At 31.2% G+C, this 15,384-nt stretch overlaps 1 protein-coding gene across 4 annotated transcripts in view; it reads right to left on the reverse strand.

Moving 5' to 3' along the window:
* LOC126890405 (huntingtin-interacting protein 1) overlaps positions 1 to 15,384 on the reverse strand; it is a 249,021-nt gene that overhangs the window by 49,723 nt on the left and 183,914 nt on the right. For all 4 annotated transcript variants that reach the window (XM_050659304.1, XM_050659301.1, XM_050659302.1 and 1 more), the window contains 2 exons: positions 5,097 to 5,258; positions 2,529 to 2,679 (listed from right to left, as the gene is read on the reverse strand). In XM_050659304.1, coding sequence (XP_050515261.1) covers positions 2,529 to 2,679; positions 5,097 to 5,258 — 313 coding nt within the window. The remainder of the gene's footprint in view (positions 1 to 2,528; positions 2,680 to 5,096; positions 5,259 to 15,384) is intronic.

Raw genomic sequence — 15,384 nt, forward strand, 5'->3', positions numbered from 1 at the left:
ATAGTGTAAGTCTCATCAATAAACTCTGCTACTATTATTCGGTGTTTCCATCACAACTTAAAGACCATCTACACTGAGCCAACGAAGGATATTGTTCAATGACTTTTGACAAATCCTGCGCTATCTGTGAATCTGTGTTCAGTGTTCGTGTTCGTTCGTTCGTTGTCGTTCAGTTATTTTATATGGTCGGTTATGTGATGTGTTTGTGTCACCATAAAAAGCTGATATTCAGTCGTGTTTTTTGATATTCTTGTTATTTTGTAATCGAGCACCTTTTTAAAGGTAAGTTTTTCTGATTGTAGGTACTGTTTATCCAACAGTTTTAAAATACACACTTTATTTCGCGTTTTGTTGTTAGGTCTAATGGCTCTGTTCAGCTGTTGTGTGCAGACGGTAGAAAAGTTCAACAAGTAAACATTTATTTAGTCCGAATTAAATACTCATATTTCTATGTAAAATGTCACATTATTTTATAAATAAATAAGTAAGAAACAAAAGTTGTTTGTGTTTCCCCTTTATTTTCCACCTGAATAAAATATTAAATATTGGAAGTACCGTATGGAGGCTATGGTGTACCTAGCATGGAGGCTAGATTACGCCACTCTTCCTATCCAATCAACAACAAGAACGTTTAAAATTTCACACCTATCATGTCGAAGCTACATACCACTTATGTGGAGGCCAGATTTGTAGTATCCTTCCATTTAACCAGGTGCTGAGATGGCGCTGAAATACGTGACATGTTTTTTAAAGAGTAAGATCGCATTCTACCAAATCACACAACACTTTTTTCTATGGTCGTCACTTTTAATTCTGTGTTCTGTGTACGGTTTACATCGGTTCTGTTTGACGTTTATGAAAAGTTTAGAAATATTTATTTTGAAAATAAAAACTGTAGAAAATCTGAGTATATCGTGGTTAGTGTTTTTAAAATATCTATGTACCAGGGCTGTTCATAAATTAAGTTAGTAAACACAGGTATGTACGTATTATGTGAAATTTAGGGTACCTTAAGTTTTATCAGGGAAGAGACTGTTTTATCAAGGAAGAGGCTGTTTTATCAGTATTACACTCAATGATTGGCTAGAACGACGCATGGTGATTGGCTGAAAAAGCAAAAACGTCAGAAATTGACAGGTGAAAAAAATAATCGGATATAATATCACAAGAGAGTGAGAATAAATTGAAAATAATGCGACAGTGTTTCGAAAATTTGTTGTCTGGCAATAGACACGAGAGCCCGCAGGGCTCGGATATTTTCTTAAATGTGACAGTTGTCAAAACTAGGAAACTGGTTGCCATTAAACAGAAACAATCTAATTAAAAAAATTCTATCGGTAATTTTCTACAGTAGATAATTCTCAGTATAATTTTAATCTGATTGGACAGAATTAAACACGTGATCAAATATCTTACTATACGATTGGAAGTTAAAATCATCAAAAAACAATCAGCTTAATTTTGATTTCTGTAAGCTTTATTGGTCAGAATCTCCTATGAATGAAATAATCAGTAGTAATTGCACAAGAGCTCTAAAATTCTATATTAATTTTAGAGATCGAGTGCAATTTGTTGCGATTATTTCATGAATAAAACTGTTCAAAACCAAAATTTTATTGTAATTTATTTATGTAAGTACAGTGGTACAAATTAGTACAATTAAACACACAGTTGTTATAAATATTTTACGGTTGAAAGTCATCACTTTTATAATTTTTAAAACATTAATTGTCATTAATGTCACTGAATGTATTTTTTCGTAGCAACGAAGGGCATCTTACGTAATATACTTGACGACGAGAAATTATCAGTTTAATTTAGATTTCTGTAGCTTTCTATTGGTCAGAATCTCCTATGAATGAAATAATCGGTATAATCCTATAAAACGTGACCACTTATATTAGTTTTCCACCTTTAGACGTTAGCTTTTTTTTTCGTTTCGACCGACACAAATAAACATCAAAATATGACAACGTAGTAGCTGAATATTTTTTGCCCGAGGAAATGGAAAAACTGTGTCTGCTTAATTTTTAAATAAGTTTTTAAATAAAAATATTTTAAAAATTAAAGTAAAATAATTATTAACTCAGTAATCATAATCTTTGTTTTTGATTTATTTATGGACAGCCTTGCTTCCAAACTCACTCATTCTATTCATTCTAACAGCTCCGTCAAAATTATCTAAAATTAAAAAAAGGTGGGAAACTATCGTAAGTGGTAATGTTTTATAGGTTAATACCGATAATTTCCCACCTCTACTATTTTCATCTCTTTTTATTTTGTAACGCATTATTTTGTCCATCTTTTGCGTTATTTTGCCGGTTATTATTAGCGCGCTCATCACGGTATATAAATTTTGTGTTTTTAGATATTTTTTCAACAACTTTGTTACACATATTTTTTAAGTAAATCTTGATATACAGGTAAGAAAAGCTTAAATAAAAAAGCATTTAAAAATTAGATTTTCAGTGAATTTAAAGGAAATTTCAATGTTTTTTATTTTGAAGCACACGCTCGTATTAAAATACCTTTGGATAGTTGCCTTTCCAGGTCCAGAAGTTTGTATGATAACTCTTCAGAGTTCTTCTTTAATTCTTCCTTCTCCTGAATTACTAATGCTAGTTCATTCTTTATACCATCTTTTTCCCGGCATGCATCCATCACACTTTTTTTGAGTATCTGTAACAAATATACACGGTGAACTTAAATGGCCAAAAACGATTAAAAAGTTAGTAGGTATATAAAGTAAAATATTATCGGGGAATATAAATCCGGTTTTGGCATACACATAGCTAACATGTCAAAGAAAAAATAGTGAATTGTGTCGATGTGTGCTTTTGCCCTGGGAGTGAGTACCACCCCTGTTCGGGGGTGAAAAAACATACGTTCAAAATGGGTCCGGAAGTAGACTGACTAATTCTAAGCAACGTCTGTTCTATAGAGTTTTTTCAAGTAGATACTTTGAGTTATTTGCAAGTGAATATGTTAATTTTTCAACAAAAACCAACGTTTTTAGACGGATTTTCGCAAATAACTCACAAGTTATTATTTATGATGCTGAGAATTGGTATGAATTAAAAACAAAAGCAGAATGTGATCTACAACTAATAAAACAATGGTTTGACTACAAAATACTAACAATCAATTTTAAGAAAACTGTTTATCTACCAATATTTAACTCTAACTTGACCACTGATCTTTTCAAACCCCTTCAAATATCACATAATAAACAAAAATTTTATATTAAACCCGTAACAATGTTAAATATCTAGGAGTTTTTATAGATACACATCTAAAATGGGACTTTCACATTAAATATATCATTAAAAAGCTACAGTTTCTCCTGTATAAGTTTAAACATCTTAAAAAACACATACCTAATATATACCTTCGCACACTATATTACGGACTAGTAGTAAGTCATCTCCGTTATGGTATACTGGCTTGGGGAAGCGCCCTAAAAACACACATTCTCCCACTGGAAATCATACAAAGAAGATTTCTGAAAATTATTATGTCTAAACCATACACCTACTCTACAGATAGATTATATAAGGATAGTAATATATTTGACTTGAAACAGTTATACTTTCTTTGTGTGTCTTTAAAATATCACACCATGAAAACAGACAACAATTTACCATCACATGAGCATGATACAAGAGGCAAACACCATTATATGATTCCGAAAATGACAAAGTCCTTCTGTCAAAAAGTTTTCTATTTCTAGCCCCAAAAATATATAATCATATCCCCAGTGATATCAAAAATACTAAGAATGTTCTTCTATTTAAAAAGAAATTAAAATCATTTCTGATGGAACAAACAAGAAATTTTTGTGACATCATTATAGTAGCTTAAATTTACATATATTAAAAAACAAAAAAAAAATAAATGAAACTCTAGAGTCACTACCAATTTTTATACCTATATTTCAAATTTTATATTGTTTTAAACTGATTTATTTTGCTTATTATTTTTATCATATTTAATAAAACATGCGTATATACACCATTCTTCAAAAATATTACTAACTAATTGAGCCATACATAATAGTTAAAAAAAATTAATTATTCGTGCTTTATTGTTAAACTAAGTATTTATTTTATTGTTTTCATTATATTATTTATTCTACGTATCATATTTACTAAAACATAACTGTGTATTTACAATTAAAAAAAACGTACCTATCTATTTATTGTATTATATTATATTGTATTATGTTGCTATTTATGTTATTTATGTTATATATGTTGCATATTTACCGAAACAGGTGTATCCACACCTCTCGGAGACCTTCGGGTTAATTTATTCACTTTAGCTGTAAATATCTAAAAAGATTGTACCTATTATTGTTGAATAAATTATTATTATTATAGTTAATTTTTATCGAAAAAATATTCTGACAAAAATATAGCTTAAATGTGAAAAAAATGGTGTATATCTATGAAGTCTGTAGACCCAGTAGAAACAGAGTTGTAGCTAATGATAAGTAGGTTCTTATTCGTCAAATTCCAAATCGAATATTTCAACGTGAAATAGCCAAAAATTAAGCATATTTCGGGGAAAATTCATAACAATTTTTTTAAAGTAATTAAAAAACGCTTTATTTTTGTTTTTTTAGTTTGTAGCATCAAAAGTAAACAAGTTACGCTCAAAATAAAGTTGGTCCATTTTTTGATAAAAAAATCGTGAAAATCACCCATTAATTAGCATCTCAAATGAAATTAATCGTTACCGCTTCACAAATCACGTTACTTATGTATTGTTTATATGATCTGTAAGTACCTATCAATCGGTTCAAAGTGCCATATCTACATTCAGAAAAGCAAAACCTACATTTTTTTACTCTTTGAGATTTTTGGTATCACTAATAATATTTAAATTATTTAAAAAAGGCATTTTTTCAAAATTAAAAAAAAATTACTTTATGACCAAATTTTTTCAGACTAGAAAAAGACTAGAATTTCAAATCTCGCTAACGTTTTATTATTAACACATTTAAGCAAAAGAATGTACCCAGAAAAACCATAAATATAATTAAATATACAATTCTAAAGCATATTAAAAAAGTAAATATCACTTAAAATACTTACTTCGGTTTCCATATTAAACAATTCCTTATCTTTCTGTAGAGCAGAGAGTTCTGACGACTTTTGTTTTTGATCTTCCTGTAATTTTTCATTTGTCGATTCTAGCTCAGTTAGTAGTTCCAAATTTTTCAAGGCACCGATCAACTTCTTTTCTACTTCGGCTTTCTAAAAATAATTAAAAAATGTATCATTAAACAAGTAACTATTTTATTAAAATTATGGATTTTTTGCAAGAAGCAATAAAATAGGAATGCTATACCTAGGAAATATATCGGCCTCATGAAAATGAAGTTGCAGGGTTTAAAAGCCGCAGTCACAGTAGATGGAGAACTGACTCCTCTGTTTGACATCAACATGGGAGTGAGACAGGGAGACACTCTATCAACCATGCTATTCAACCTAGTTCTTGAGGTCATCATCAGAAAAACCAATGTAAACCAATAAAAACACCAAAACAGTACAAATTACTGCTAATGCAGACGATGTAGCGATTATTAGTATGAACAAGCCAATTGATTCTGAAGCACGAAAAAGGGGGCTTAAAATAAACGAAGCGAAAACGAAGTACATGAACCTCAAAAGAACACCTGATAATGAAAATAATATCACAATAGACAACTATACTATTGAACGTATGGATGCCTTCACATATCTAGTCACAGAAATCAATCAGAAGAGAGAAATGATAAGTCCCAGATCTAAACAATAAATCTGAAAATTCTCGTGGAACCACTTTCTGGTAACATCCTTAATGATCGCTTAAACACATTGGAAAATATCCATGAACATTGCCGTGAGTGGTTTAAAAAAAATGGTTTTGAGTTAGCAAACAGCAAGTCTTAACATTTGTATATTCACTAGACACAATGTACCTCAAAGAGAACAAATACAATTAAATGATGATTACTTTCCTGTTTGTAAATCAGTAAAATATCTGGGTATGATTCTGGATACCAAATTGACCTGGAAACTGCACGTTGATTTTATGCTTGATAGATGCAGTAAAGCACTAAATTTTCTTAAATCAATTGTAAATACTTGGTGAGGTGCAGATGTTGAAACATGACTTTTATTTTATCGTTGATATATCAGATCTATTATAGATTATGGCTCAGTACTGTATGGATCGGCTAGTAACAATATTTTAGGTCGCATAGATGTTTTTCTAAACACAGTATTGCGTTGTTGCATACGTGCTATGAGATCTACCCCTATTGAACCACTCTATGTTGAAACAATGGAACCGCCGACTAAATTCAGAAGGGAATATCTCAGTCAAAAATTTATTCTTAAGATCCGATGTTACAACACTTGTTTATATAAAGAAATTAGTACTTTAAATTATTTTGATTTAACAAATAAATATTGGGCTGACAAAAACTCGCCACCGTTATGTGACGCATTTCGAAACACTGCGAATGATAATACTGAACTTGCAGTTGCAAATAAAGTGGTAGATTTCGAAGATTTCTTTGAGTTACTAAATCAAGTAGATATAATACAACCCAGTTATCATGAGCACTCTTTATTAAACAGTATTGTTTTAAACAACTACCTTACAAATTGGTCAAAATCTGTTTGCATTTATACAGATGCATCCAAAAGTTCAAATGGTACTGGTTGTGCCTTTTATATTCCAGATAAATTTATAGAAAAAATGTTTAAACTGCCCTCAAATTTATCCATTTTTACTGCCGAGGCTGCGGCGGTATATGAGGCTTTAATTTATTTCAAGTTGGCATCCTATAATTCCGCAGTAATTTTATCTGATTCATTATCTGTGCTTACTGCTATTTTTAATAAAAACAATCTTATTTGAAATTAATAAACACACCCCAAAAATAAAACTTATGTGGATCAAAGCACATTCAGGACTTACACATAATGAGCATGTAGACCAATTAGCTAAAAATTATCAGCCCTGCATTCTAGATGCTTTTGCTTGTTTAAGAACTGAACAGATGAAGAGCTGGAAAACACACTGGGAAAGGTACTGTAACATATCAACAACACAATACAGTTTGATACAACCGATTATTCCGGAAAAACCTTGGTATAAGAATTTCACCCTCCCTCGCAAATACATATCCACCATCAGTAGAATTAGATTTGGACATGCATGTTATCCTGCACATTTATTTAAAATAAACATATTAGATTCGAATATTTGTCAAGAATGTAAGGTTAAAAGTGACTTGAACCACATATTTTTGAATGCAAAAAGCATAAACACCTAACCAATCACCTAATTAAAAGAATTATAGACCAGAACATCCCACTCCCTGTAAATATTCTCTTTATTCTGTCACAGAATAAAAAGAAAATTTTTGACTGTTTGGTATCTTTCTTGTCGGATAGTAAAATATTATTGTAATTAGTTATAGGTATTTGTAAAATATGTTTAAAAAATATATTAAAAAATAAATAAAAACATCACTAAGAGGATTTAAACCTCCGCGGGGTTGCACCGGGTTGACATCCTATCGTAGTGACAAAAAAAAACAACAAAAAACAAAACAAAACAAAAAAACTAAAATCAAATACAAAAAAGAATGCATTTATTTTAATATTAACATTAATATTTTTATTTGTAAAATGTATACACTATGTGTTCTTGATAAACATTAAGTAGTATAATATATTTATATTTATTAATATAGTATGTACATTAGGTGTAATGAGTAGGTAAATAAGAAGTAAAAAATTGTAATAATATTATAATAACCAAGTTTCACTAATTGGCAATATCTTTAATACATTTACTTTTGATTGAGACTGGCTGAATGACCATAGTCCAAGCCAAAAAAGAAGAAAAAAAAACATCCTTAATATCTGCCTTTTACAATTTATAGGGCAAGGAGACGACGAATAAAGGAGACGAAAGGGATTCTACAATATGCAGTCACATTCCGTCTATTCGTCTAGGAAAAATTCCAACGAAAGTTGGAGCAAGATGTGTACTCCGTGTACTCAAGATATGAGCAAAATATGAGTATAATGAAAAAATTAAAAACAGCTTATGTATCATTTCAGTTCAGAGATGATCCACCATCCCCATACGTCCGTTTCGGTCTCTCCAGACCTCTTCAGTGGGGCTACATGAACACATCTGAATCGAAACGAAACCAAGCTGTCTATTTAAGCAGAATTATAAAAATAATTCTACGTATCGGACGCTGTATCGGTAGCGACATCTATTATAGAGAATGGAGAAGTCCTAGACCTAAACAAATCTGAAAATTTTCGTGGAACCACTTTCTGGTAACATCCTTAATCTCTACTCCACTGAAGAGGTCTGGAAAGATCGAATCGGACGTATGGGGATTGTGGATCATCTCTGAACTGAAATGATACATAAGCTATTTTTAATCAATCAGAAGAGTTCCGTAATAAACCGGGAGATATTAACAGAACTTCAACCACGATTTTCTAAGTCCTGCCCTTTGCAATACTGGAAGGTTAGAAAAGGTACTTACAATTTATGGAAAAATCCACGGGCTTCCTGTGACTTTTCCTGTGAAAATTAGATTTTCCATGAGGAAAAAAATGGGGAGTTGCGATGAATTTCTGAGTCCTGCCATATCCATGGAATGACAGGATACTATCAATTTTATGAAGAAAATTTTTTGGGTAGGAGGGTTGCAAAAGGACTAAGGGAGTATATGGATATACGAACATGTAATGAAAATAATGAAATTTTCATAATTTTCTGAGTCCTGCCAACTTAATAAATTAAACAAAATTATTTGAAAATGATCGAGAAAAATGTTGGCATGACGTCTCCTAATGTTTAACTGCACTGTTTAATGTTTAAAAAAGGCAGGATGGTTGTGTAGTTATTTCGTATATAAAAATAAAATTTTAAGTCATTAAAATTATTGCAGGTTGTTATACAAACATATTCCGTGATTTTCTGAGTCATAAAATAAATTTTATTATAAAATAAATAATTTGAGTAGACATTATTCAAAATGGTAGGATGTTTTTACTAAACATAGTTAAAAATGTGTAAGGAAATTCGTGGAAAGTTACATGATTTTCTGAGTCATGCCATTTTGGACATATCTCAAGAATGTTAATATAAAGCTATTTACAAAAAGGCAGGATGGTTGTGTAGTTATTTCGTATATAAAAATAAAATTTCAAGTCAGTAAAATTATTGCAGGTTGTTATACAAACATATTCATATCACCACAATTTTCTGAGTCATGCCATGTCAGGTATGCTTAAAAAACACTAATCTAAAACCGTTAACAACGTGGCAGGATAACCGCAAAGATATTTAATATATAAAAATTAATTTTTATATCGTTAAAAGAATCGTACGGTATTAAATATTATTTTCCTGAGTAATGTCTCGGATTTTTACACACCTTTCAAATCTAATACCAAACTGTAACATATTTATTTTAAGCGATTAGATCATATATTTGTATCTAAGTAAACGTAATAAAAGTAATAGGAAGAAAATCAATAATTTTACAATTAATTGGTTATAGTAGGGATTGTACGTATTATACAGGGTGTATTATACAATTCACTTCGTCCGAAAAAGAGCTTTTTCTAGAGCTCTTTAAAGATGGCGTATTCTAATTAGTTTTTTTTAATAGCTCCAGAACACTTCTATTAACGAAAACTGGTACACCTGTTTATGTTCCAGAGAAAAATCGATTCCATCATTTGTCAATTTTTAGTACCGGTCATAGGCGTCCGTTTAGGGTAGGGAAACGGATATTTTATCCCATAACTTTTCTGTGTCTAACATTTAAGCATTTTTGACACTGGATTATTAAACTATGGGGTATTCTTGTACTAAAAGGTACTCTTGCTTTAAGTCGGTAAGATACGCCGTGTTCTAGAAAAATCGATTTGAAAAATTTTTCGGTTTTTGAATTTGAAAAAAAAAAATAAAAAAAAACTATTTAGAAAAACTATTTAGAAAAACGAAAACTGGTATGTACGTTTATTTCTCTTCCAGAGATAAATATTTTATCAATTGTGAATTTCTAGTATCGGTCATAGGCGTCCGTCTTGGGTAGATCAACGAAATCTCATAACTTGCTTTAATTTTTAAGTATTTTTGACAGTAGAGTATTAAATTATGAGGTATTCTGAGGTTTTTTTTTATTTTTTTCAAATTTTTCTTAAATTCAAAATACGAAAAATTTTGAAATTGATTTTTCTAGAAAACGGTGCATTTTACCGACATAGCAAGAGTACCGTTTAGTACTAGAATACCTCACAATTTAATAATATAGTGTCAAAAATGCTTAAAAGTTAAAGACAAAAAAGTTATTGGATAAAATAACCGTTGCCCTACCCAAAACGATTTATATCTGGAAGATAAAAAGACGGACCAGTTTTTGTCTATCGAAATGGAAGCGTTCTGGAGATAAAAAAAATCGAATTACAAGGCGTCATCTTCAAAGAGCTCTAGCTCCCTTAGGAAACATTTTTGGATTATGTGAATTGTGTTAAATTGTCTTAAAATTATCTTAGGAATCTTAAAATTATATACAGGGTGTTCCATTAAAAAAAAACATAAGTTTGTGTCACCATGTCGATACGGGTAGCCCTGTATATTAGAAAATATTTTTAAATTATGATCCTCTCTTTGCCCCACGTTTTACCTAAATTATTTTTTTTCGGATCTCTTACGACAAACGAGTAATTGGACTTTGTCACACTAATGCCCCACCCTGTATACGAAATAACTATAAAACCTTCCTGCCTCTTTGTAAATAGACTTATATAATATATATATATATATATATATATATATATATATATATATATATATATATATATATATATATATATAACAAGGTTGTATTCTTGGGGAATTCAGCAAATTTTATGTGAAAGAAAACATAAAAAGTGTTTTCTTTCACATAAAATTTGCTGAATTCCCCAAGAATACAACCTTGTTATATAACATTGTCAGCAAAGACTTCCCTTCTGGTCTCATATATATATATATATATATATATATATATATATATATATATATATATATATATAACAAAATTGTTTTTCTTGGGCTTAGGTTCAAAGATTAGGTTTTAAATTTGGAACTAGATTTTATTTTACATTTATACACAATCAACGTTTCGGTGGATATCTCTCACCTTTGTCAAGATTGATTCTAAAATTACAAATGAAAGACAATACATTATTTTAGAAAAATATTAAAAACTTACCAAACACGTAAAACGACACACTAACGACGATGAACAGACACAAATTAAAAATTGAGTGTTGATATCTCATTGCTTACTGTCCAAACATATTTTATAGTTAATTACAGGAGCGTATCTTTTATGTTGTGAAGGGATACAAAGTGGAAATATGTTATTTTAAGAATTTTTTATCGATGGTGTGATTTATTATTAATTAAATTAGATTAAAATAAATTCTATTTAGGTTATCCGTGTCTTTCCTATCGTTGATTGAATTTTTGTTTCTTTTTATTTCTATTGATTCGTAAATCTCCCTCTTCTTTTTGTTCTTCTCAGTTTTTAAAATTTTTGTGTTTTCGAAGTCAAATGTATGCTTCTTCCCATTCTCGTGTTTTGTCAGTGCAGTGGTGTTGTTTTTGTCGTATTTGTGGGAACGAATTCTGGATTGAAGCAGTTGACTTGTTTGCCCAATGTAGACACCATCACAGTTTGTACAAGGTATCTCATAAACAACATGTGATTTTTTGAGTTTGGGAGTTTTGGTTTTAAGTTTGGTGAAATATTTATTTAAAAGGTTGTTTCCTTTATGAGCCACTGTTATGTTATGTTGGGCTAGAAGATGCATCAGTTGTTCGGATAAACCTTTTATATATGGAAGAGTTGTATATGTAATCTTGGTTCTACTACTTTTGTTGTTGTTGGTGTTGTTATAAAATTTGTTTATTCTTGATTTAAATACCGATTCGATTAGATGTTCGGGATATGCATTACTGAGGAGTGCATTTTTTTCTTTTTTTATTGCAGTTGGTCTATATTCTGGATCTGTTAGCTTTATGGATCGATCAGCAAGACCTATAATTACCGACTTCTTCTGGGAGAATGGATGGTGAGATTTATAGTTGAGATATCGTGAAGACCATGTTTCTTTTGTGAACCACATAGTTTTGATTGTGTTATTAATACGATGTAAAGTGACATCCAGAAAATTTATTTTATTGTGCTGTTCAATCTCTATAGTAAATTTTAGCTTTGGGTGGTAGTTGTTAAAATTTTCTAAAATTTCGTTCACTTTATTTGTTGGGACAGCACATACACAGTCATCAATGTAGCGGTAGAAGAATGGTACATTAAAATCTAAGTGACTTATGACAGATTCCTCATTATTCCACATTCCATTTACAGGAAAATGTCACAGGAAATTTGTGGATATTTCCACAAATTGTAAGTACCTCGTCTACCTTTCCACTATTGCAAAGGGCAGGACTTGGAAAATCGTGGCTGAACTTCTGTATAATATCTCCCGGTCTATAAGGAGCGAAATTAATGTACGTATTTTCAGCGGGAATCGTACATACTATGCTAATAAAAGATTGATGACATCGAAATTACTGGACAAAAGAGCTAAAAAGACTATCTACAGAACATTGATTAGACCCGTAGTAACTTATGGTTGTGAAACCTGGGTAATGATGAAAAAAGATGAAGACCAACTCAGGACATTCGAGAGAAAAATACTGACAAAAGCATATGGCCCGGTGCAAGGGGAAGACGGCACATGGAGAATTAGGAGAAACGACAAAGTTAATGAATTAAATGAATGTTATGATATTGTAAGATTTGTGTAAAGTCAAAAACTGTCATGGCTGTGACATGTCCAGAGGCAAGACGATGCAAAAACAACAAAGAAAATATTACAATGGAAGCCGATAGGAAGGCGAAAAAAGGAAGACCCAGACCGAAATGGTTGGATGACGTGGAAGACGACCTGAAAACCATGAACATAGACAATGGAGAAGAAAGGTATAAGAGAGATCTGAATGGAAGAGCATAGCCAGACAAGCAAAGACCCATTCAGGGATCCAGATGTCAAAAAAAGAAGAATAAATTACGAATTAACTCTCGTTATGAACCCTCGTTTAGCACTATGCCTCTTCAAAGCACGGGCTTGTTTATTGGAGTCGAGTGACCAGTTGGTATTTCCAACCCCTCCCAGACCAGCTCCTTTTCCTTTGTTCCGTTGTTTTCCGTACCAAGCCTGCCACGAAAGCACAAGTCTATTGGTAACAAACGATTCCATGTGTGGCTTTATTGGAGGTTAGCTCCAGCAAGATTTTCACCTAGGACCTTAAGGTATACTTGTGCAATTAGATTAGGAAACCACAGAAAACTAATCTCCCACTGTCCTTGTAGTTTTAAGTCGACTCTTAAGGAGTATACACGAGTGCTCAATTATTTTCAGTACACTTATGAATGTGTATTATGTGTAGTAATGGGTTTATAATATGTTATGCTTCTTTTCATGAGCATTTTTCAGTGCGTCACAAATGATAGAAAAATAGGTAAGTCCGTGATAATATACATTTGTAACATTTATTCTAACATGACATTTTAGTTAAATCTGACAGTTGTCAAATTTTATTTGCAGTTTGGCATAAAAACAAATCAATTGAGTTACTCTTATAAATTGTACAGATTAGGTATATTCGTAGATATATTATATAATTCGCAAATATTTTTTTTTCGATTATAGCGCCATCTATTGACAACTAGAATAAATGTTATAAATGTCACTGACGAAATGTAATCACTGACGTGCGTTTTTTCTGTCACATACAATTTAATGCGTTAGAAAGAAATCGAAAAACTATGACGCACTGAAAGATCCTCATGAAAAAAAGCATATTTATGTTATTTTAGTTTACTTATGTTTTTTGTGTTTGAGATATGGATGGTGAGTGAGCGTTCTCAGGGTGTGTGTATGTAGGTATATGTATATTGTTACTATGTTTATGTTTTGTATAGTGGGTGTATGTATCTAAATACGTAATTGTCCGAATATTTTCTTTATGATATTATTGTAAGCGGATGTGGATACTGCATATCCATATAGTTGGGTAGTCATGTTCATGTTATTGAGATGTCGTGCTGTGTCGTTCCTCTTTTCAGGGAAGACATTAAATAGGATCATGGATAGGAATTGGATGATAGATTTTATTGGATGATATATACCCATTGGCCCAACGGGTACTGTAGCCGTAATACTTCACTTTTGAAGAGATGTTATTGAAACACTATACTGAGTTAGTATATAAATTTTAAGTTTAAATAAAAAATATACAGGGTGTTAGTAAATAAGTATGATAAACTTTAAGGGCTAATTCTACATGAAAAAATAATGACGGTTTGCTCGATAAACATATGCCCACAAATGCTTTAAACTGCTAATTTATTCATTGCTCTAAGACCAGTTGAGCTATGAAAATGAAATTTGGTGAGCTTTAGGAGGTAGTTATTGCGCATTTTTTGACATACAATTAAGAATTTTGTATTCATCATTGGCGCGCATACGGGTAATAGTCTGAATTTTTTAAAGAAAAAAATAGTACGCCACTGAGATATTTCAAATTAAAAGTTATTTTTAAATTCCACGTTTATTTTTCGATAAAAACTCTTTCTTGCCTTTTTTTCACATGGTGCACCATTTTTATGCAGAAAAATAAAACATCTTGATGCGTATTTTTCATTTCTTAACACATTATCAAGAACTATCCAATACAATAATACTAAACTAGAACAATAACAGAAAATATTACTACATAACATAACATAATCGATGATGCTCTTATACCGTAAGGCGTCGTGTTGTCTTCTTTACTCGTTATTCTCTGCGAACTTACGCCACTTTTTTCGGTCCCTAGCTAATTCCTTGTCTTCCTGCCACGATTTTCCTCTATTCTGCAATATTTCCATCACACTTGTATTCCACGTTTTCCTTGGTCGGCCTCTCCTGTTTTTCCCTATTGGCCTCGCTTCCATGTCATTTTAACCTGTCTGCCGTCGTTCATTCTAAATAAGTGCCCAGTCCATTTTAATTTCTTTTCATGAATTTTTTCCTTTAACAATTTTACTTTTAATTCTCTTCTAATATCTTCGCTACGTCTTTTATCAAATTTTCTAGCTCCCACAAGTTTTCTTAAATACCTCATTTCCGCTGCTTGCAATCTCTTTTCTTGTTTGTCGTTCAATACCCAATTCTCTGCTCCATATGTAGTGATAGGTACGTAAATACTAATGAAATGAAAAAGTGAAAATATTACTAATAAGATTTTAAC

This window comes from Diabrotica virgifera, chromosome 8 (assembly GCF_917563875.1).
Source record: "Diabrotica virgifera virgifera chromosome 8, PGI_DIABVI_V3a".
Classification (NCBI taxonomy): domain Eukaryota; kingdom Metazoa; phylum Arthropoda; class Insecta; order Coleoptera; family Chrysomelidae; genus Diabrotica; species Diabrotica virgifera.